This window comes from Stegastes partitus, unplaced genomic scaffold (assembly GCF_000690725.1).
Source record: "Stegastes partitus isolate 25-593 unplaced genomic scaffold, Stegastes_partitus-1.0.2 Scaffold790, whole genome shotgun sequence".
Taxonomy (NCBI): Eukaryota; Metazoa; Chordata; class Actinopteri; family Pomacentridae; genus Stegastes; species Stegastes partitus.
This window is the reverse complement of record NW_007578521.1, coordinates 181,749-206,583: the sequence shown is the minus strand read 5'-3', so window position 1 is coordinate 206,583 and position 24,835 is coordinate 181,749. Positions and strand designations below refer to the sequence as shown.

At 39.4% G+C, this 24,835-nt stretch overlaps 1 protein-coding gene across 1 annotated transcript in view; it reads right to left on the bottom strand.

Annotated features, from left to right (window-relative positions):
* The window catches only part of cadpsa (Ca2+-dependent activator protein for secretion a), a 222,662-nt gene that overhangs the window by 36,819 nt on the left and 161,008 nt on the right, over positions 1 to 24,835 (bottom strand). Inside the window, exons 20-25 of the mRNA XM_008292176.1 lie at positions 19,162 to 19,303; positions 13,202 to 13,357; positions 9,239 to 9,386; positions 2,530 to 2,604; positions 885 to 968; positions 137 to 169 (exon numbers count right to left, since the gene is read on the bottom strand). Of these exons, the coding sequence (XP_008290398.1) occupies positions 137 to 169; positions 885 to 968; positions 2,530 to 2,604; positions 9,239 to 9,386; positions 13,202 to 13,357; positions 19,162 to 19,303 (638 nt within the window). The remainder of the gene's footprint in view (positions 1 to 136; positions 170 to 884; positions 969 to 2,529; positions 2,605 to 9,238; positions 9,387 to 13,201; positions 13,358 to 19,161; positions 19,304 to 24,835) is intronic.

Below are 24,835 nucleotides of genomic sequence, written 5' to 3'. Positions count from 1 at the left end.
GACCCTAGTGAGGATTAAGCAGTGTGCAGACAATGGGTGGATAGACTAATCAAAATTGTGATTTAATTAAGACATGTTGTCCCATAGTGTAGGCCCTAGACACATGAAACATCTAATCAGAAAGATAAATACTTACCGGTACATCCACATACTTTGAGGCAGCTTTCACCTTCAAATGAAGAAGAGAGTACTTTAGCTGTGGAACCCATTTTCAGAACCAAGGCTGCTATGGTGTCTGGCAGTGTGGCCTATAGTTCAATGTCTGCTGAACTGACAGCACTGACTCATGTGGTGATTTCAACTTTAGGAGTACTCACAAATTCAATCATGTGTCTTTTGTAAGACCATGGAAATCCAGCTGATGTGTTAAGAAAATTGGTGCAGAGAAAGGCTTTCAAAAAGATCAAACTGTCTTACAACTAACATGAAAGATTAATGTGAAAAAAATTAAAATTAAAAAATTAAATACAGCATGACCGAGTCGCAATTAAAATACAATTCAAAGCATTTTTATTATTTAGGATGGTGATTTAAAGAAAGAGAAACATCTCCTAAACTCAGTGAATTCATAATAACACTAACCCTTTGACGGAGAAACACTTTAACACAGCTTATATTTGCCATTTTTCTGACAGTCAGAGCTTGGCGGGTCAAAATAAACTAACTGTTCTTGATCTAGTACAGGAGGTATAAATTCTAATGTTCCAAATTCAATTTGATAATGGGGTAACATTGACTTGTTTCAAAGGACTCCAGTCACTAAAGTTCATCTGATGCACAGCAATGGAAAGGTGTCCAACAATGAAGCTGTAAAGTATTCCACTGGAAGGCCGTATAGAAAGAACAGGAGGAAGGTGTTGGAAGTATGTCTGTGTAATACTTACAGTAAAAGACAGGAAGGAAGAGAAGAGCGTTCCTTCATCATATCTGGAGAGCTTGGCTAAGACACTCTCCAAAATGACCACAAACTGAAAAAAGAAGAGAAAAAGAGGAAATGAAAAGCAGTGGGGTAAGTACTTTACATTTAAAAATAAGGCACCACTACCTACACGTTATAAATGCTATGTCGAAATCAACATTCTTGTCAAAGTCACAGCGTACTGGTAAAGCAAAATGTGCTTCAGTATCAAAAATGTATAGACAGTAAAATAGACAGTGTTGCTGCATTAACCTGTTTGTTGTTCTACGGACAGCAGTATGTCATATTATTCATGTCAGCTCAGATCTATTTTGTTGATTTCTGTACTCTCATAGCACATAAAATATTCTTGGCTCTTCTACAGTTTCCAGTAACCTTGTCCCAGACAAACTTTTTCCTCAGTTGTGATCCTTTTGGATCTCCTTAAGTCTTTGTGCAGTCACATCATGTATTTGACATGTGAACCTGAATTTACTTGTGGCGATTCTTAAGCTACCATGAATCTCTTTGTTGTTGTCACCTTGAGATGTGTTGAGACTTTTTTATATTGTATCTCTTTGTGGTTGTATCTTTTTGTTCTGAATACATTTGTGTGAGTTTTTTTTTTTTTTTGTCTCATTTTAAATCTTGTGTTCTGTTGTGAGTCCATATCACATTTCTGAGATTTTCCCTCTCGTTCAGTGTATTATCACTAATCAGCCACTACATTCAATCCACCAGCCTAACGTTGTATAGGTCCCCTTTGTGCCACCCAAGACAGCTCTGACCCATTGGTGCATTGACACAGGATGTTTGCAGGCATCCTGTGGTGTTTGACACTGGGACACTGTGTCACAGTTGTGATGTGAAGCAGTTGATCAGGCTTGTTCCAGAGCATCCCACGGATGCTTGATCAGAATAAAATCTGGGGACATTCAAGGCTGGGTCAACACCTTAAGCTCTTTGTCATGTTCCTTGAGCAGTTGCTGCAGTGTGGCGAGCCGCATTGTCCTGCTGGTGAATGTCCCTTTCATTAGGTAAAGCAGTTGCTGAGGTTTCCCAGCAGAACATAGCACTCTAACAATTTTTGGTGGTTTTAGTGATTGACTAATTGATACATGAAAAAGGTCTGCTTCCAAAGTCTTTTGAAGTCGAAGCTTTTCTTCTGTTATGTATCTGTGTCAATATTTGCATACCACCTGCCTAGCAGCCAGTTTGGCCACGCCCTCGTACCAAGAATGAGCAGCTGCCTTGCAGTCTGCTATTATCTCTTCAGTAGAGCTGCTTCTGCTAGATCATCTCTTGGCATCCACTCAGAGATCTGGGGTTATGGTACAGAATGACTGTTACTTTGCTTTCGTCAGGTCAGCTGAAAAATCCTAGCTTTTCATAAAGGGGACGTTAAAGAGACAGATGGTAAAATGGAGCATTTCAAACAGAGGGTGAGAGCAGGCGCGGCAGCAATAGTATGCAAAAAATAATGTTCTTGAACATTAAAGCAATGAAACATGTTCTAGTAGACCCCCAAAATAACATTTTGTGCATATATAATATAGGCTCTTTCAACAGACTCCAGGTCGGTGGCTAGTGTGCTCTACCCATGGTGTTGATGCATGCTGTAATAGTTGTACCTTTGCTACAAGCAGAGTTATCATCTCCTTCACCGTCTCTTCAATTAGATTGTCGATTTGGGAGTGGTATTGTCTCTACAGAAGAAGAAAAAACAGCTTACTCTTGTCATTCACACTTGGTAACTCCACCATGACGTGACAGCAGACATTAAGGGAAAACAGTAGACATGTCCAATTTAGTTACCACTGATTAATCTTTAACCATGGGACGCTATATTTAGGAGCATACATTTTTAGTTGTTTATAACTAACAAGTAGGTTAAACAGGATTCTAAAAAAACAAACAAAAAGTGGTGTATTGGAGTAAGATTAATTTTGTATGCAGTGAGAAAGACTTTAGCTTGAACAGCATTGCACTTGCTTCTTGTCTTTATGCTAAGCTTGGCTACACCAGGCCTACAGGATTCATTTAAAATTGACAAAAATCTTTTCATCTGACTCAGGATAACATGGAAATTACAAATATGCTGTATCAATTGTTTGATACAGTACTAAACATAAAGAGGGTGTGGTTTTTGCCTGACTTTTTGTTAGAGACTGGAAATATTTGTTTGACATTTGTTGATTATAACACAAGTCTTGCAATGAACTGACTGATGACTGATGAATACTGATCATTTAAAATAATGCAGTGTGGCATTCCTTTGATTAATATCTGTTGACTGTACAATACAACAAAAAGAATGTTTCAAAAAATATTTATGCTGTTCACTTCAGAATGTAGTGTACATGATAATTTAAATAATAATAATACTATTACAGTCCTCCATCTTAAATATCAACTATATGTTAAAACATCTTTTTATACCCATGGAACATCATTATGCACATAAAGGACATTATTGGCCTACTTTGACAACTTGATAATCTGATGCCACATAATATTCATATTATGGTTTGTACCCACGATATCTTTCCATTTGTTGACATCTTGTTCCTGTTGAACCTTTAAAACTTAAACCTTATTTGAACTTCAGGAACAGTATTTTTTTTATTGTTATTTTTTTAGAAATGTTTAAACTGCAGAACGGGTATCAATACAAGTTTGAAAAAGATTATGAAAAATTAAAGCCTTAGCTGACAACAAGTCTTGAATCAATGTTTCTTTAGTTTTTTTTGGTTTTTGCATTTTAAAAAACATTTGAGGGATGTGGCTGCACACAAGATGCCAAACTTTAGCAATGGAGGTCCCATGGCCTCCAGTGGAGAAATTGTTTTTTTTGTGGTATTCATGACACACTAGAGACTAGAGACAACACTGCCTTATGTTGGTTGCAGCTCGTCAATGAGAGAACAGACAAAACACAGGACACAGAAAAGGGCAAGTGTTACATCAAATATTGTTTGGTGACAATTGAGGAAATGCCTTCCTTTTTCTATTAGTTTGTTTAGTTTCTAGCTTAAACTTTGTGGCAAAATGTAGCTCACAAAATACCTTTCAGCTGTGGTAACTAATATTACAACAAATAAAGCAACTAATTATAATGTTATGGGTGAGATGTTGTTGTATCAGGGTTTTTTCCTTAACCACGTAACACTCACTGGTCTGGGTATGTGTATTTCAAATACTAATGGCCCATTTTGAGTTTTTTTTTTTTTTTGCAAACTATCATTTGAAAGCACTGTGTTCATGAAAAGAGGGTAAATGTTTATGGGTCAAACTCATATTAATCCTAATGTTTGCAGCTAGAATGCTACAAACGTCGTGTAAAATGGCTCAGACAACAGTTTTACATGACAAAACAAACTTAAATCACTTGGGATCAGAGATTGTCTTTATCTCTGTGCTGATAAATGTTCTCTTAGCTTTGACCTACAGGAGCAATGAAAGCTTGTGAAGGTCTGTAAGTTGTCTGATTTCTCTCTGCTATCCTGGTTTCTATCCCTTTTACCCTCACCCCAACTGGAAGAGTCCAATGGGCCCCCTTCCTGAGCCTGGTGCTGCTTGAGGTTTCTCCTTGTTTAAAGGGAGTTTTTCTTCCCACTGTAGCCAAGGAGCTGCTCAAAGGAATTATTTTTTTGATTTATTGCATTTTTCTCTGTAATATAGCATTGGAATGTCTTCACCTTGCTATGTAATATCTCCTGAGATGACTTATGTTAGCACCCAATAAATAAAACTGAATTTAATTTAATTAATGCAGTGCTGTGAAAAAGTTTTTTCCTCCCAACAGATATCTTCTATTTTTGCATATTTGTCAGACTGTACAGATCATCAAATTAATTTTAATATATGACAAAGATAACCCAAGGAAACACAAAATGCAGTTTTAAAATGATGATTTTATTTATTAAAGGAAAACTACTGTCCATACCCACCGTGCCCTATGTGAAGAAATATTTGCCCCCTTTAGATTTTAGTCTATCACATGACCAAATTAATTTGCCAGTTGGGTTCAGCTTCACCAGTCACACCCACATATGATTGCTGGCAGGCCTGTTGAATCTAAACACCACCTAAATAGAACCTGTCTGGTGTTGTGAAGTAGCTAAAGAGTCTGAAAAACCAGCACATGATGCCATGATCTGAAGAGATTCAAGAACAGATGCGAAACAAAGTCACTGACATCTATCAGTCTTAAAAGCGTTGCTGAGGCTCTGGAACTCCAGAGAACCACAGTGACAGACATTATCCACAAATGGAGAAACATGGAACAGTGGTGAACCAGGAGTGGCCGGCTGACTAAAATTTCTCCAATAGCGCATCGACGTCTCATCCAGGAAGTGACAAAAGAACCCAGATGAACATCAAAACAACTGCAGACCTCACTTGCATCAGTTAAGGTCAGTCTACATGGTTCCACAATAAGGAGGACACTGGGAAAAAATGGCATCTATGGGAGAGTTGCAAGGTGCAAACTACTTCTGACCAAAAAGAACATAAAGGCTCATCTGGCATTTGAAATAACTATCTAGATGAGCCCCAAGACTTTTGATATGACATCTTGTGGACTGATGAGTCACAGGTGGAACAAGTGGAAGGCATGTGTCCCATTACATCTGGCATAAAGCTAATGCTGTTTGGGGCTACTTGGTTTCCACAGGACCTGGACCACTTGTTATGAGTGATGGATACATGAAGTCTGCTCTCTGTCAAAAAATCCTCCTGGAGAACATCTGCCCATCAGTTAAAACTCAAGCACAAATGGGTTATGCAGTATGACAATGACTCAAAGCACACAAGCAAGTCCACCTCTGAATGACTCAAAAATAACAAAATTTCACGAGCTAGGACAATATCAGCAAACTGAAGCTTGATTGTTTGTTGGTTGCGAATGAGCATTGTATAGGTGATGACTTTAAGAGCTGATGTGGTGTGGGAAAATGCTTAGTCAGGGATCAGCAGTGGCTCCTGGGCCGGTGGAACCCCGGTAAAACATCCCATAATAATGAAACAAAGAGTGGACGTCTTGAGGGTTGGAGCAGATGAGAAGCAGATATGCTTGAGGCCCATGGACTTGATTGAGTGGTTCGGAACCAATCAGCTGGAAGCTGTGCCAATACGGAAGGAGTGGCCAGAGAACATGCCAGGATTTTGGATGTCTTCAGGACTTGCTGGAGTGGATGAGGAGCCAGGATAAGGTGACAGCTTGATCGCTCTCTGTAACAAACTGAGAGTCAGAAGGCGAAGCATCCTGAGATTTTCTGGTTTGTATATGGAGTACTACAGACTTGCAAGAGCTTGGGTGTGAATCTAGTTTGGAGGATGTAATAGGCATTAGATTACCCACGAGATAGTTTTGTCTTTATTTGAGTGAATAGACCAGGCAGCCTTCAGAGATGAAGGAAGGTTGAATAGAGGGATGTGGGAGAGGTTCTGTAGGATGGCAGTGCGGATCGAACTCGACTCGACGGTCAATGTTGCAATGAGTGCAGGAACAAAGGAAGGCCAACAGAAACGAACAGTACATGTGGTGGTTGGTTTGCTCAATTATCCTTGTTTGTAACATGTTAACGATGAGCGTGCTGAAAAGCTGCAATGATACAGATCCTAAAAGTGACACCCAGAGTAGGTGTCTTACATGAATTGCTGGAAGTGAGCTGGATGGAAGAATGACGGACGTCTGTGTCACTGGGATGGAGGGCTATGTTGAGAATTAGAGTCACGTTGAGAGAGAGAGAGAGAGATAGAAAGAGAGGAAATCTGCTTCTTATTGTGGATGGTACATGTGGTGGCTGGATAACTAAATTATCCTGGTATGTGATGTATTAAAGATGAATGTGCCGAAAAGGTGCAACGGTGCAGCTCCCAGTAGTGACGCCCCCAGTGAGTATCTTCGATGAAATGTTGGAGGCAGGCTGGTGTTTTAGAGGTGAGCTAGGTGGAAGAATGATGGCTGCCTGTGTCTCTAGTATGGAGGGCTATGTTGAGAATTAGAGTCAGGTCGCTGGAGGAGAGGAACTGGCATCCCAGTGCCAATAGATAGAGTGTGAGAGAGAGCTGGTGCAGCCCGGTGCCGGACGTGAAGGGAAAAGGTTGTTGTGAAGTTTCAAGGGAAGATAAGTGAGCTGTTATCCCATGGTCAGAAGTGGCTACAGTGGTAGAGCTGGGAACAGGTTGCAGCAAGGTAGGTTGCTGGTGGATAGGATGAATCACACCTGGCAAACCAGTTGAAGCTACGGAGAGCATGGTGATGCCATGGTCGGGTGCACAGTATGGCATGTAATGGGGAGATAAATGTTGTGGTTTATCACGTGTTGAAAGCTCTAGGAGTTTGTCAGAAGCTGAAATAGTTCAACTTTGTGTCAGCAAGGTGGCAGGTGAAGACTTTCTCTTAAGCTCTCTGAAGACCAAATCTGGTTGATGTAGTTTCTGGAAAGAAGCTGATCTCATCACCTGGGCCTTGTTGTGGATTCAGTGATCAGTGTGGAGGAGATCTGGAGCCAGGTTGGACGTTCCCATAACGGAGGGCTGGTGGATGAACGGTCCGTGTTGAGTCAGAGTTTTCTAAAAAACGTTCAAACTGGCAGCGTGGCCGAGCGATGGCGTGTTGCTTTGTGCACGAGAAGCGAGAATGAACAAGTAGGACGGGCAGAGTGATATGTATAGACATATGACAGGAAGGGGAGCAGCTGAGGTGTGGTCCTGCTCCTGAACCTCAGCTAAAGATTTTAAGCTCCATTAAGGTTTTGGAGTGGCCAAGTCAAAGTCCAGACTTAAATCTATTTCAGATGCTGTGGCAAGACTTTAAAGGGAAGTTCATGATCAAAAAACATCTAATGTGACAGATTAAAACTAGAGTGGACCAACATTCTTCTATGGCGATGTTCAAGACTGACCACAAGCTATCATAAATGTTTAACTGCCAAGGGTGGCCCAACCACTTATTACATACATACATTGCTGTTTCACAGGGGTGATAGGTTTTCAATTAATCTTCAATAAATTACCATTTAAAAACTGCATTTTGTGTTTTGTGTGTTTTCTCTGTCTGTTGTTAAATAAACATGAATATTAGTTTGATGATCTGGAACACTTGTGTTAGAAATGCAAATAAATAGGAGACATCAGGAAGGGGGCAAATACTTTTTGACAGCACTGTATATAAAAAAACCAAGGAATACAGCAGACTCATTTAAATTAATGCCATTTCTCGGAATTTGATATTGAAATTTATTAACTGACTGCTCTGCAGCTGTCGGTTTACTAAGAAATCTACTCAGATTTTTGTGACTGGTTTTATAACATTAAGTCAGTGTAAAACATTTTACAATTAAGATGGCATAAAAATACATTGTATGTATAACAAATGTGTGTTTTTACACAGTTATTTGTTGTTTTCTATTTTCCTTTTTTATATATTTTTTGCAAGCATTCAACTAATTATTGTTTTGACATTTACTTATAAACTAGTGCTTAATTTCTTAAAAAAAAATCTTACTTAAAAAAAACAAAAAAAAACAACAACAACAAACAATTAACACATTTGATAATGCAGCTGACATGTAACTGTAAAAAAATGTTTTAAAAACTGAGACCTAAATGGTCATAAAATATTTTATAGTCTTCCTTTTTTAAACCCTGAAGGGACATTTAGAACGATCAGTCCTGCTCAAGATTTGCTGTCAAGAAATTCAGAGGCAGAATCACTGCACTCACTCCTTTTGTTTGTCATTGTAGCACCAACAGAACAGCAAAGAACTTTGCAATAATTAATTCATTGTCAGTAATTGGTATCAGTCGAGATTCTGTGAAATATGAGATTTCTCACCTCTGCCCCATGTATATTCAATACTATCTACACATATGCTAATGAAATCCAAACAATTCAAATGGAGGAAGACAGACAGGGGAAACTGATGACTAATTATACATTTGGGAACTGGGGAGGTGACACTTCAATTGAATTTGTAGCCACACTTACCCACTCTCTAACAAACTTTCACAAGACAGAGAGGAGGAAAAAAAAGCAGCAGAAAAGGAGAAACACAGAGGTGACAAGCCACATGTAAAATTATACATGTAGTAAAAAAACAAAACAAACAAAGAATCTGCTTTCAAGTAACAGAAGAAAACAACAGAAAAGGCTTCCACACATTCATTTGTTAATGCCACTGAAACAGAAACACGAACACTTTGATCTCCAGTGACCATGATTTGAGTTAAAGCTGTAATATGTCTATGAGGGGTCAATGTAAACTGAGAATATGTTCAAACATTTGTTCCAAAAAGGGTCCTCAATCCCACCATATATTTTGTGTCTCCTACCTCCTGCCCCAGGTCCACTGCACACAGCTTGGCTGACTGAACTTTGGCATCCACCATTACATTGAACATAGTGCAGATGGACTGCGGCACGCGGAAGTCCGTGGCCCGGCTGCTCCTCTGAAGCTTAGCCTCAAACGCTGCCCGTGTCCTTTAGAGAATGGAAGAAATGTCCAGAGCCACAAGCATTTAGAAATACGTCTTTGTGCTTCAACCCCTCAAACAGGAAATAAACAAAATATGAAATAAAATGTGCATTTTCACGTTTAAGGAATTGTGCTTCTTTACATGATAATATAAATGCCATCGACACACTGCAAACACCGAATTGCGAGCCACTGCACTTCCTGTTTGCTTATTTAAACCTGTCAGACTCAAATATATTTTCTTTGTTAAATATATTTTTGTGTTTGTTTTTTGAGAAAACACTGAACCCACCCTGATTGCAAAAAACATTATCATCAACAGAAGCTGTGGGGAGTGGTAGAAAGTAACCATATGTATTTATTCAAGTGCTGTATATGTACTTCATTAGTATTAAAATTCAATCCTTACATTACTCCACTTCTTTTCAGAGTAATATATTCTTCTACATAAAAAGCTAATAAAATAGTTACTTAAAGAACAAACCATTCCAACATCTCCTGACACCTTACAAAAATGTTGTGTCTAGTTGAAGTACACTGCTTTACCCTTTTCCAATAACACTTGAGAACTTTTTTTGTTTTTGTTTGTTTGTTTCTTTTGGTGATGATAGATAAAACACAATGACAAAATTATTTGTTTTTTGTCACTCTGTAGAACAGCTCAAAGGTGTTCCAACATGGTGCCTCTGTCAAGTAAAGATTAATATGACTTTGCTTACCTGCAACCTCTGTGAATAGTTTGTATAGAGAAGATGCAAAATGTGTCTTGGTTTAGATTAGGCAAAGTTAGGATTCTTCAGTCTGACACCAGGGGCCTGTATTATGAAGCGAGATCAACATACCCACGGTATGTTTCAGAGATCCAGCTTGACTAACCCTAACAATCGCACTCAGGCTAACTGGTCCTACAACGATGGTCATCAGCTCAGTAAGTCCATCCAGGTTTGTCTGATCTGAGTATGAGCGCGTGCACATAAAATGGGCGGAGTTCTCAGCATCTGACCAATCACGACTATGGACAAATCTGGCTGCAGAGCGGCTCACTTTACTGCCAAGGAGCAAAATATATAATCTTTACTAAATATGAAGAATATAAAAACATCATAGGAGCAAAAAGCAGCACCGTCGCAGCAGCCAAAGCCAGGAAGGAATGCTGGCAGAAAACTGCTGACTATGTGAATGCATATGTTCATTAGTTTATAATAAAATATAATATGATCACTGTTCCATCATGAAGGCACGTATCAGACAATAAGCACATCTGACGATTCCTTTTAATTAATTTGCTGCCTAATGTTTAAACTTGTGGTATATCTGACATTTTTTTTTAACTTTTTAGCTGCAACCCTAGCAGTGTACAAAGAACATGGGAACAAATTAAGAACAAACATAAACATAATTCAAAGCAGTGTAGCTTTTTAACGTATCCTACAAATACAAGCTTTAATGCTAAAGTCAGTTCACTGTTGTGGGGTGATATTGGTACGGAAAAAAGTATGAAATAGCTTTGACATTGCCTGTAGCAAGCAGGAAAAAAAATGAATGGAGGAAGACAAGAGCTCATAGAGATCCTCGTCAGGGTGCGCTGTTTTGCCGGTCCCGAAAAACCCTCACACTCTTCAGTGACCCCTCACAATTCACGCTCCCATGTGTAGCAGGTCTTCAATAAATGCCGGTGAGGCCATTTTGTTGAGAACTGCTTCGTTTTCTGCTCCTTCTGAAGTTTTACAGGAGAGAACTGATTTTCAGTGGGCGGTGTTTTTACACCCAGTGATCTCAACCTTGAACATAACCTGCTACAGAGCAGGTTAGCCGTTCAGTCTAAGTTACCATGGCGATGTACCCCAGTAACAAGAGAACCACCGTCGTGGGACCAAAAACCCAAGATTTAACCGAAAGTTACCTCGCTAACCCCAAATCTTGCTTCGTAGTACAAGCCCCAGGATACACGCCACCACAACATTAAAACCACCTGCATAATATAGGTCCACCTTGTGTTGCCACAACAGCTCTGACCCATTGGGGCATTAACACAGGCCCTTGCTCTGTGGGGTCATTCAGAGGAATGTTGGCAGTGGATCCTTCGGGCTCTTTGTGTCTAGGGGTTGTAGGGTGGGAAGGCCATGGGTCAGGCTTGTTTACTGCATCCCATGGGTGCCTCTCAGTATTAGGGTCTACAAACTTTGGAGGCAGGGTTAACACCTTGAACTCTTGTCCATGATCCTTGAGCCATTCCAAAGTAGTTTCTTGTGGTGTGGGGGAGTGCACTGTCTCGGTGTGTGAGGCCAATGCTGTCAGGATGTGTGCTACATGTCAAAGTAACATCCACTTGAATGCTGGCATAACATTTCTGTATAATGAGACCTTAGTCTTCACTTCAGCTGACAGTGGTTTTAATGTTGGGGTTGAAAGGTTTATGATTGAAAGTGAAAAACAAAATTAAAATGTAAAGAAACCTACGCTGACTGTCAAAAAAAATAAATATAAAAAAGGCAGTCTCTGATGACAATTATGTGTTTCAGTTAGTCACTTATCCATTGTGCCCTTCTTAGTACACGGTTGGTTTTTGTGACACCACCCACTACTTACACTTTTATAATTCACACGACCAACAGAAGTGTTTGTTAAGTAAACATCAGTCATCTACCAGCATCTGCACAAATAATTTCTTCTGTCACATTTCTTGTAACAACAGACTTTACAGTAAGGCTGTGTTCAGCACTTTTGTAAATGTAGAGGGCAAGTAAATGCATGGCTGTCCAGACAAAAAAGTTGAATTCGGCTCAACTTCTCTGAGATGTGCAACTCTAGCAGATTCCATACATGCAAGAACACATTTCAGATAGATCACAAACTACTGTTGAAATCACAATCATCACTACAAAAAATTAACTTGTCACAGTGAATACCGTTATGAAATTCTTTGCACATCACTTTTTTAATACTCTGAGTAGGTTTTGACATCTGATAAGCCATCAAACTCACAGATCTCAGCATTTACTCTGGTACTGTACTTAAGAGCAATTGCGTTCCAATTCTCTAAAGGAAATTTCCTTTTTTGGTCAACAATATTATTTAGCAGAAAATGACTGATCTGAAACAATTAGCTAAATGACATACGACTGGTTATTAACTATTGGTAACATCAAGTGCTATTTTCCCATTTGCTAAACATTTCATTGTTCCAGCCGCTTTAGTGTGAAGATTACTTTCCGTTTTCTTGCAATCTTGATAATTATGATTACAAAACTATTGGCAGACAAAGAAAGGTATTTGGAGTTGTCACTTTGGGTTCTTGGTAACTGTTACAGACATTTCTCACAATTTTCACAGTCAAGGAAGGAAATAATCAACTTAATCCCTGGTTGATATCTTACAAGAAATGCCCTCCCCCTTCAACCAACTACAACAATAAAAATCTGTTATATTTATGTAAGACTGATAATCTAATGTTATACTTGTGTAACACTCACAATTTGAAGGTAAATATACTTTTGAAAATTTTGATTTTTTTTCTGATTATACTTTTGATTCTGTACGCTTGGCTTTGACTTGACATGCAGTATGTTTACAGCATGACATTAGTGCTAGAATCTGTATAAATCCTCTGTCACTGTTCACGTGGCATTATTACCTAAGTTACACTCCTGCTCATGTCCAAAATATGTGCACTTTTTTTTGTTTCTTTTTCAGTAAAGATATTTTTTTTTTCTTTCTTTTTAAACAATTAATGTGCTACAACTGCAACATACATTATACTAATGCTTAATGACTGCTGTTTGCTTGCACCCAGACCCATACATATTGGACAGCATCATACCGTTTTACGCAGGATTCAATCATGTCACTGGACATCAGCTTCAGTCGGGTCTCCAGGTGTTTGCCAAACTCCTCCTCTGGCCAGTGGAGATCTCTGATAAAGGTCTGAAGTGCATCCAGCTTCCAGAAAAGATCCTCTGATGTCCCTGAGCCATTACTACAGGACCACAGGTCAGAATTTAGCATTTTGAACAACAAAACTTGAAAAATGGAAATGAATGACATTCTATGCTGCTCAGGTTAATTACAAAAAGTTTCAGACAGATTGCGTCATCCATTATCCAGTATCTATACTCGGCTTTATCCAATGTAGGGTCACAGGGGGGCTGGAGTCTATCCCAACTGACTGAGGGTGAAGGCAGGGGACACCCTGGACAGGTCACCAGTCTACCACAGGGTAACACAGAGAGACAAACAACAAGACACACTCACATTCACACCTACGGACAATTTAGAATCACCAATTAACCTCAGCATGTTTTTAGACTTTGGGAAGGAGCTGGAGAACCTGGAGAGAACCCATGCTGCACAGGGAGAACATGCAAACTCCACATCGAGAGAACCCGGGATCCTTTAACTGTTAGATGACAGTGTTAACCATCGCTACACCATGCTGCCCTACATTGAATCATGTATTTTTAAAGTAGCACTCAATGAACAAAGTTATCTGATAATAAGGAATAACCCATTCTCATATTTTTGTGAAAATATGTATCACAAGTGACAAATACAAATTTTCATTGGATGGTAACATGTCAAGAGATGAGAAAACTCACATTCAAAATTTTCTTGTAGATTTGAAGTACCATTAAACTCCACACTGTTAGTTTTGTCTACGAGCCTCTAACCAGTGACTATGTACTACTGTTTTTACTTCAATGACCAAAAAAAAGGTAGTTTCAGTGGTATTTTTTTTGTTTGATTTTATACTCAGATGGAGCTTTGCACAGCATATAATATGTGACTGATGCACTTCGACATGGCCCACACTGATACAGGATCCAACACTGTCGTACGCACTACACTGTCAGCAAAGGTGAAAATTTATGCATGTTCCAACGTGTCATTTACACACCAAGCAATATTAATGGGTTAGACTGTGTGAATGTGTGAGTGAAAACACTAATGACAAACAGACAGGACAAAGCACTACCTGCACTCAGAAAAAATAAGACTACATTCATTTTGCATTGTGCACTTCAGTTACAGTTCACAATAAAACAGGGAAAATGTCTAGCTTCATTTTTAGCTACACAGATTCAGGATTCCCACCCATTTCACAATATAATTTTCATGGTACTGTCAAAGCCAAGAGGCCTAACAGTCAAAGATACTTGTACAGTTTAATCATTTCAAGGGACTGCTTTAAAACCACATTTCTCTTCTTTCATTTCTAGAATTAGTGAGTGTGAACCCTCAGTTTGTTAATGACATCTGTGAAAAGGGGCAAAGAGACTGTGTGGACCAGGATTAACAGCAGTACTGCAGCTGCTGCTGTCTTGCTACCAGTGACAATATTATTAATATCCTTACAGATCTGAAGTCAATCTAGTGTTGGGGTTCTAGTTTCGAGCCTTTATTTTGGTAATGGGATTTCCTGTGTGTTTTAAGTTTGCTCTGTATTTTCAGGCTGGGCGGGGCCATGGTCCAAGAGGACTCGCTCATTATCCACCACACCTGTCCCGCATCATAATCAGCGCTGCTTTTAAGCTGGCTGCTCCCTGTGATGCGGTGCTAGAGGATTAACTCCCCAACGAGCGTTAGATGGGCGACGCTTAATTTCGAGTTCTCCTGTTTGTTGTCTGTCAGTTCTATGCTGATGTTCGTGTCTGCATCCTCTGCAGAGCCTCCTCAACCTGACGACTCTCCTGTCCAGCCACGACAAGGTGGCCACTACCAGCAGCAGATCTCCAGGTTTCCCCCGACTGGATCCCAGCCGTCACGAGATCCCTCTTCCCGGAACACGGATTCCCTCCCCTGAGCACTGGAGCACTCCGCTGGAGCACCCTAAGCCCTCTCACCTCTCCCCACGAAGTCCAGCATGCACCGGCACTTCCCCCTCCTGCTTCCTTGGTGTCCTCACTCCTACCCCCGATTAAACACCCTCTTTTTACAACCCACCTCCCTTTGTCGCATTAATTGGGTCCACTTCCTGCAATTTAGGAGTCAACTCCTAACATCTAGTCCCAGCAGATTGAACAAGTAAAATTCAGACATGGGCTCCTCCTCACCAATCTACACAAAGAAGGGAGAGATAATCCAATACCAGGGCACTACAACACTTGGTAATTTGGGGAAAGGCTTTGGAATGTAAGGTGTAAAAAGATGCAAGTTCATAATCAGGCACTGGTTGCTGCAACAGTCACATCTCTGCAAATTTTTGTTTTGTGTTAGTTTGGCAGTTGTGCCATGGTGCCAAAGTAGTTATCAGAGAATATACCAGTTAAGATTTGGAAATACACCAAAATCACATCCTGTGGTGTATATAGACATAGGCTGGCAGGTGTGTATTTATTTCTAGCCATCAGGCAATAGAAATGGACACCTACTACATAATAGTAGCGTATGAGATTACAGCACTGGTTGATGTTAGCGGTTAGCTCAAAACATCCCCTTGTAACGCCTCAAAGAGCTCCTAGTCTTGTTGATGTCTGCAATACATTGTTAGTAGTTAATACATTGATCAGACTATGTTCAATGGTATAAAACATGTGAAGGAGAGGAAAAGCATTATCAACTGCGTAAACATGAACCAGACACCACGCCACTAAAATGAGTAGAAAACTTTAAATAGTAAAACTATTAGCCTGAGCAGACCTGTTTGTTATTAATACATTATTTTTTACTTTTAGAGTGTTGCTTCAGTATTGGTATAAATTTGCATCTTTTCAGTTCATATAAAAGTACATTTATAGGAGGGAAAACGTTGGGATTCCATTTCTAAATCACTGCCTCCTGCTTACATCCACATATATACCATGCTGAGACACTGGCATGAATGTGGCTTTAGGCCTGTATGAAACCCCAGCACCACATCTATGTAGGTTTTCTAATGTTAACTCACGTCCTCTACTCCTCAACCTGCCTCCATGGGCCCTCTTGGATAGCTAGTCTGAGCTTTTGTCGTAGCTCTCTTGATCTCAGGAAGCCTAAAGGAAGCAATTCTATTATCTCTGCTGGCATTTGATGAGGGAATAGGGATGGATGTGCTGCAGTGACGATGTCACACTTTGCAGCATCCGGCAGCATATGAGGGAGCTTTTACACCTTTGATCTTTGTTGTCAGTGCAGACAGCATTTTGGTTAATTTTTCAAAAGTGCTACAGATGAGTGTTAAGTTGCATTGTGATATGCACAGTGCTTTTAGTGAAAGCACTCACAAAACCTAATACTAGAAAGCCTCCAGTGAAATCAGAGGCTGTTACACACAGTTTAAATAAAAAATAAACCCTTATATCACTAAAATAGCAAAACGGTTTAAAGAAAATCATGTCTTCATCTTTATGTAGCAAAAAACTAAACAAATAAACCTCTAGGTATTGTGGCTAATTCCTTTAAATCCCAAAAAAGCTAAAGTAGTACAGACCATGAAAAGCCTATAATTGAATACATTTTTTCTAGTTATGTTTTAATGATTTTTCTTTCAGTCACGTTAAAGTAGTGTTACTGTTAGAAAGTGTGACATCAAGTTTATTGGTTACTGAGGGTCTTCCTTTTAATCGGTTGCTGAATTTATGACACTAATGACCTTTTCTAAACATCTGCGGCAGCTTCTTTATCTTTATCATGGGTATAAAAATGATTATCAAGAACATTACAGATTCAAAACTAAGTTGAATCATTTGAATACAAACATTCTGGTTATTTACATGAATAGTGCTCAATATGCATCCATGTCAACCTCACTGTCAAATGGTCCACAAAAAAATATATATATAGTTTTAGAATAGATGCATGTTTTGTTGCACATAATCTTGTTGCTTTGAGGTCCATGCCACATTCATGCCAAGGACATTAGTGTATGTCTCAGACTGTACAAGGCAGATACACACTCAGAGTCATAACTAGTTGCCATCCAGTTGGGTGGGGAAAAGCTGGGCAATTGCGGAAGGTTAACAGTAGGAACTGTTAGATTTGATACTTGGGGCATTTGGAGGTTGACAATAGGCAGAGTACTTGTTATACTCCTGTGGAGAGAATCAGAATAACAGAAAACAGAAGACAGATCCCAGATCAAAATTCAAGAAAATGAGCAAAAGACAACAAGCTCAAGATAAATTGAAGTCACACTTAAACACATCCTCTTATATATATTTTTTTAATCTGCTTGACAGCACTCCTATACCCAAAACTTTTTCCCAGCTCACTGTTTTGTAACCAAACCATTAGAAAGTCCCTGGGCAACCTGGACAGGTCGCCAGTCTATTACAGGGCTACACAGAGAGACAAACAACCAAGCACACTCACATTTATGCCTATGGACAATTTAGAATCACCAATTAAGCTCAGCATGTTTTTGAACTGTGTGGGAGGAAGCCGGAGAACCTGGAGAGAACTGACGCTGCACAGGGAGAACATGGAGACTCAGTGAGAACATGCAAGATTCCAGCCGGGACTCGCCTCTAGCTGTGAGGCGATGGTGCTAACCCCCAAGCCACTGTGCAGTCCTAAATTAACACAGAATAACTAAAATTCCAATTACTAACTGAAATCCTGTAATAATAATTTGTTTCTATACCAAGTGGAGATAGTGTGTTAAGGTACAAGATAATGTTTACTTCATAAATATGTGTGAAACAGAATAAAGACGAATAAATGGTGTCTGAATATTTCTGAAGCAACTGCTGAGAGGCAGCAAGTAGCAGCTACACATTCATCTGATGTTTTTGTGCTCTATCTGGTTTGTTATTCAGAAACCTGTACCTCTATATCTAAGTGTTTTATTAGATGAAGCTTTACTTTTACAGTTTGTTATATTAATAGGGTCTAGTGTGGAACTGGGACACAACAGTGGGCTGGGGAAAATTTATGGGACCTTATGGGTACAAAAAGAACAAACACTTCAGATGCACAACAACACAATTAAATGCATAGAATAAAAAATAAATAAATACATAAATAAACCCCAGATGTTTTATCAAACAACAAACTGGATTTTATTCCTGAGAACACTGTGTGTCCTGAAGGGGGATGACAGCACAAAGGTGGAACAGTGATACTAAAATGCGCAAATTGACTCTGGGGACCTAATCATATGGCAAATAACACATTAATATGTGACAGAACAGAATAAAAATACAATACAAATACAGAAAAGCAGACAAAGAGACTAAACAGCATCTGTTATGCTAAAAAAAAAAAAAACTGTTCTTGCCATAACGCCACAAACTGATGGAATAGTATAAAGCTGTTTTCACATGACTCAGAGTCAACATGTATATTCTGTGTGTAACTGGTAATTTGCATACTATGAATTGAAAAATGCAAGAACAATAGAAAACATGATGAATGTAGCTTTTTTTTTAAGAAAAACAAAAACTTATTTATTTATTTTTAACAGCAAAATAAGATAATGTTATACCCCCTTCATAATTGGAATTTCTTGCCATTTAAAGAGAAATTCAAAAAATGAATTCTGGAAAAGTAAGGATTATATTTCAAGATGTGTTTGTATGTTGATTTATACAATATATTAAATGATTCTCAATTATCCATTAAAATAATGTATTTTTTAACAGCCACTTTAAATATGTTATATTTGTGATCCAAACTAAAAAATAATGCTAACTCAATCACAAATGTCAATATCACTCCGTGTTGTGTGTCTGTCTATATACTTTATAATGATGAAGTGTGAAAGCAAAGCTGAACCAATGCATATGTCTGGCTTGATCTTTCACAATACATGCCAAATCTAGGTGAGACAGATAGAGGAAGGTAAAGTAAATAAAGCATCCTTACTTAACAGGTTCCCAAGTTTCCTTTTCAAAGCCTCTGTGAATGGACTGTGCAATTGAGGACTCCATCAGGTCCACATATCGCACTACCAGGGGAGCATACAGGTCCTGCAGGTGTTTATGGAACTTCCCATTGCACAGGTTATCTGTGGAAGGGATGAAATAAGATGTGTAACTGACAAAACATACCAGCATACAGTGATAGGATGCTGCAGGTTAAAATGTACACAGAATAATTAGATCTGTTTCCTAGTGCGAGGTAACCTCCTATTTGTACAGCTTCAGGGACACACAGTTAAGGTCTGCCTACTCTGGAGGTGTTTCAGTCAAGGTTTAGAGATGCACTTCTGTTTTGATCACTACAGATGTCCACAAAGTCAGCATAACATTTCACTGCTGCTTTATGCCTGTAATCTCCCCCCCAGGTGGTGATAATGAACAATGACAGAGGGGGTTGGTGTTTGTAGCTCTTCATTAGCAGGTATGACACAGCATTTCCACTTTTCAGTCTTTCTAAGGAAAAGGTCAGAGTCTCAGAGTGTTTCGAAATCCATCCTGTCACACACATTTCCCCCAGTCTCCGCCGGCTCCCAACTGGTAAAAAGGCAACTCTGACAAAGACCACAGGAGATAAAATGGAGGCCAGTGTGTGGTAATGTGATGCCTCACGGCTCCATGCAGTGTGTCTGCTTTTCCTCTCCCTCTCTCTCTTTGTTTTTCTCTCCCCCTCTGAGCATGTGTGTGTTTGTGTTTGTGTGTGTTGGCATTGAAGTCAAGGTCGATGATACACAGTAGGTGCAATGTTTGTTGTGTTCCCTGATTGCCACTCTCCCAATTAGCCACTTGAGCGGCTGCTGTCCACTTGGATGTGTTGTGTCCAGGAGTGTGTTCGCAGGGCTCGCCGTGGCCCAGCTACTACTGCTTTAGACCTCATTAACTCCTCGAATGGCAGCCCGACTTTGGCGCCTGTCTAGTGCTACGGCTATTTACTGCTACATAAGTGCACCGCTGTGGGGCAACAGAGCAGATGACCTTCTGTGGAAGATGTCCCTGTGATGATGCACTTTTACTAAAGTGTGCTTTTTACACTGTGTGGGCAGTGGGGGCTCTGCTGGGTCTTATGTGAGGGCTGAGGATGGATTGCCTGTACTGCATGAAGGACTCCAGCTGAATGAATAATAAATAAATGAACACATTTGTAACACACAAAGAAATGTACACAGTCTGTGGGAGTCTGCTTTTTTATTAGTCACTGCATTATTGTCAGCTCTCTCCTATTTACTTTTTACTGCTACCTTGTGTAACTACCTCCATTGCTATGAAATTCAGTTACTGTTTTCAAACAACTGACAACAAGTAGCAAATGAGAAGGAGGTATTTTGATGACACTAACAAGTGCGCATAACAAGCTATTTGCAGTCACGTCTGTTCAGCTGAATAAGTGAAGCACACTCTGCCTTCTCCTTGACTCCCAATTGACAAACTGAAAAGGGGAAGCATTCCCCAGGGACAATTAGCACCCTGCAGATTGAGTTTGCATTGTGAGCAATGAAGTGTATCCTTTACAGGACCATGGACAGCTCCACAGTGTTCCTGCAGGCAAGTGCATGCAGTTCATTAATGAGATGGCTGACCTGCAGCAACCAGCATCAAGACCTAACCATTATCTTCACTCAGACACTCCTGGTCCTGATCTCACACACAGCTCCAGGCCAAAAGCACATCTCATACTGATAGGAGTGATTTTAGAGACATTTGAGGGATGTTTCAGGGTCAACAGCGGCTGGAAAGCGGCATTAGAAATGTATTTTTGTGTTGATTATTATCACAGAACTACGTAAAAGGAATGTTAAACAGTGATTACACAAATGGTTCTTTGGATTTCTTCTTCTTGTTTTTTTTTTTTTTTTTTACATAATATTTAAGGGATACATTGCTTGACAACATACTAACAACAAATCACATCACAGAAAAAAAAGCTATGTGTAAGCAGTCCTTTAGGAGCAGACACGACACTGTAGCAAAGCTGTGTTGGATGTGTTTTTGTATTAAAAGCTGGTAAGATGAACATGATATATAGATAATGGATGGATAGATGAACATGACAGGTCGTCCTTGTGGTGGAACAACCTTTTACATGAAGAGCTGCAGTAAATATATATATTTTTTTGTTATGGGGTTGTTGGTGTGGAGATGCTTCAGGTGTGTAAAGCCAAACAGATAGTGCCAAACATGGCTTGGTATCAACATGAAACAGAGTGATGACATGTATTGCAAACTGGGCAGTACCAATGACACTGAGGAATGACAAAACTATTTGTTTTCATAATTTTTTTTCTTTAAAAGTGTTCACATTCACGAAGGAATTTGAAATTTAAGTTCATAAGAAATAGTGATTTGTTTTGCGCTTTAATATGCAGTCCACTCCATGACGATGTGGACAGCTCCACTTTCTTTCTTCTTCAGGCTCTGTGCCTCAACACATTCAGTTTAGAATGAATACGAAAAGTGGTGAGTCTCAGCTTGAATTTAATGGGACTGACATTAGTAAAGAAATAACTATGTTATGGGATTCAACCCTTTTCTTACAGTATACAGCAGAAGAGAGTGGAGCCCCCTGCAGTGTCACTTGAATGTAAAAGTATTCAAAATTGTATCACTTTTACAAAATTGCATTATTTCTAAGTGACCAAGTAGAATATTTTCTACCTTGATGAAACATCAAATCAAACACTGTAGAAAGACTGCATTGACAATACCCTTCCTCCTGTGTTTGCTTCCTGTTACCATCCCCTGTGTTAACAGGTCGGTTTTGACATGTGTCTTAAATCAGCTGTAAAATACACTAAAAACAATTTTCTATCGTTCAATGTTTTTTTTCTCATCTCTTGGTTACCTTGTTAGGCTTCCTTATCCATGAAAACATTGGTTTTTATATTTTTGGTGTGGGCCTCTGGGCCTTTTTTTTATGTCAGTATACCCCTCGCTTTAAATTTTAAAAATGGTAAAATGAACCTCAAGAGAATGATATAGATAAACAAAAGGTTGTTGTGTTACCTGACTATTACTGAGGGATATTATAACCCAGCTCTTAAATAAATTTGTTTTATTTTTAAAAAAATTTTAAAATATTTTTAGCCATAGTAACATCTATGATGTTATGGGTCAATTTCCACCCTTATATATTTACTTCAAGAGAAAGGCAAAAAAGTATTTTTTTTCAGCAATGGGTGGTAAGTTTCCTCCTGAGAAGTTCTTGTCCAAGGTCATAGCTGGTAAAAAAAAAAATTGTCACAAGTGATATTGTGACTCAGTAGTCACATCGAGAACCACACGTTTTCCTTGGTTTTTCTCAGGGATGCCACTTGCAGCTTTGCCTGTGTAAATCTGTAGATTCCAGGCATAGCTGGTTTTTGCATCACAGGCTGCCCAGATTTTTATGCCGTAGTTTCCTGGCTTACTGGGCATGTTTTGCCGGAAGGGGCCTTCTCCTCCGAAAGGGACAAGACTTTCATCTACTGTCACCTCTGGCCCTGCATTGAACATGACTAGAAGAAGCTTCACCCATCTTTCCCAGACATCCCTGATGGGGGCAAGTTTGTCACTTCTTGCTCTGGTATCTCTGACTCTTGATACAATTTGGAAGGCCTGAAGTGACATTGTAGCCGGGACAATATTTCTGCCTGTCGATGCGTCCCAGAGACTATCAGTGGCCTCACTGCAGAATCTGTACACTCCAGCAAGAAGAACGGCAATACAAGCATCCAGGTATTCCTCATCAATGTGTTTCCACATGTCGCCATGGACTTTTTCTCCTTCAAGGTTTGTCATAACAATAATGACTCTTTTAGTGACAATGGCATAAATAGCTCAAAACATGTCTTGATGTCACAGCAAACCTTGTGATTCCAGGGGTCATTTTAATGACATTTGCAGCAGCTGCCCTGCCATGTACATCATGAGGTACTGAGCTCCACAAGATCTCACCATCTTTGGACTTGAATCTTTCAGCAGGAGTAGCTTCACCACTGGTGACCTGCTCATCAGACTCCTCAGATGTGTCTGCTGGACTATACTCCACATTGTCCACCTCCCCAGACACCTGCTCATCCAGGTCGCTATGCTGGTCTGTGTCCTCTCCCTCATTTTCATCAAAAATATGATCCAGGACTTGGCTCAATGAAAATCTTCTCATTTTTGCTCTCTGCAAATTGGAGATGTGCACTCTGCAAGTCACCAACTCTATACTGAATTGATCTCACATGTCTGGACATACCGGTCTTTGTTTTGTTTTTGTGCAGGTAAATGGGAAAACAAGGCTAAATGAGAATCAACTTGTAGTAAGGGTATTTTATGAGATTTTTCACAAATCTGCCAACTAAATCGTTACCAAACAACTTCTTCACCAATATGTTTGTAAAGGTGTAATAACATGCCTTAAAATGTTGAAGTTCAACTCTCGTGGGAAACCCTGAAAAAAACCTGCTCAAGTTAGGGTACCGATAAATGATTGACGAAAAATGGATTTTACAATTTCTATGTGATGAATATTTTAAAAAACAATATTAGCAGGCCTGGTGAAAGTCAAAGATGAACTTAAAACACTGTCTGAATCAGTGCAGTGTTTGTAAAAATGACATTTCTTCTAAACTGGTATCTTCACCCGCTGACTGTGAGAAAACATGAAATCAGCTGTTGGTAAATGTCTGAACTAATCATTAACAAATGAAATATGTGACTTTTTCTTCTTTTTATGTCCATTATGTAGGATTTATGATCTTTTTGTCTGTTACACAGCTCTATGTGGGAAACCTGTTTAACCACAGATGCTACATGATTCAACTTAAGTTTAAATGTTGTTTCTCAGGCTCCAGATCATTCATTACAACAAAACCATGTTGATCTGATTATTTTACCGACTAAAATACATCAGTTTTCCTCCCCTGATGCCTGATAACCAACTGACTGGACATACGGTGTGCAGGGACTCAGGATGACTTTGTGGACTTTAAACTCCACATCCTCCACCTTGATGAGTGCATCGTAGAACTCTCCATTTAAAAAGCGCTCGTAAAAGTAGTGCGAAGGCCAACTTTGTTCGCTCATCGTGACTTTTGTTGAAAAAGTTTTCACAGTTTTTGAGCTGCTGCTTCACCTCTGGTTGGCTGAGTTCTGATAGATTTCTCAGCAGAGTCAAGTGTATAAATGTCTCCATGTGATTCCAGAATAGAACACGTCGACATCACAATGAGCTCACTTCACCCTGCAGCCAGTTCAATGATGTCTGTGTTTAAAGAGTTAGTTTGTGCTTTATTTTCCTGTTAAAACCGTCTTCTGATGAAATGTATACCAACCTGACAGGGGATTCACCACTACAATAAACAACTCAGTGGTTCTACTATTAATCTACCAAACAAAAGAGGATGAGGCTCATGAATTACACTCAACTTCAGTTTTATCAGTTACATCCGTACAATCCAGTATAAAAAAAAATCTTCCCCCTTTAAAGGCAAGAGGTGTTAATGTAATTGTTTCATTGGCTTTGTTCATGACTGAGGTGGTAGCCGGTGGGAGGGCTGTACTGCACCGCATTAAGCTGGAATGTGATTCTGATATTACACTCAACATCAGAAGTGTTTCTAGTCCAGTTTATCACCACAGCAAACTATAACCTCAAT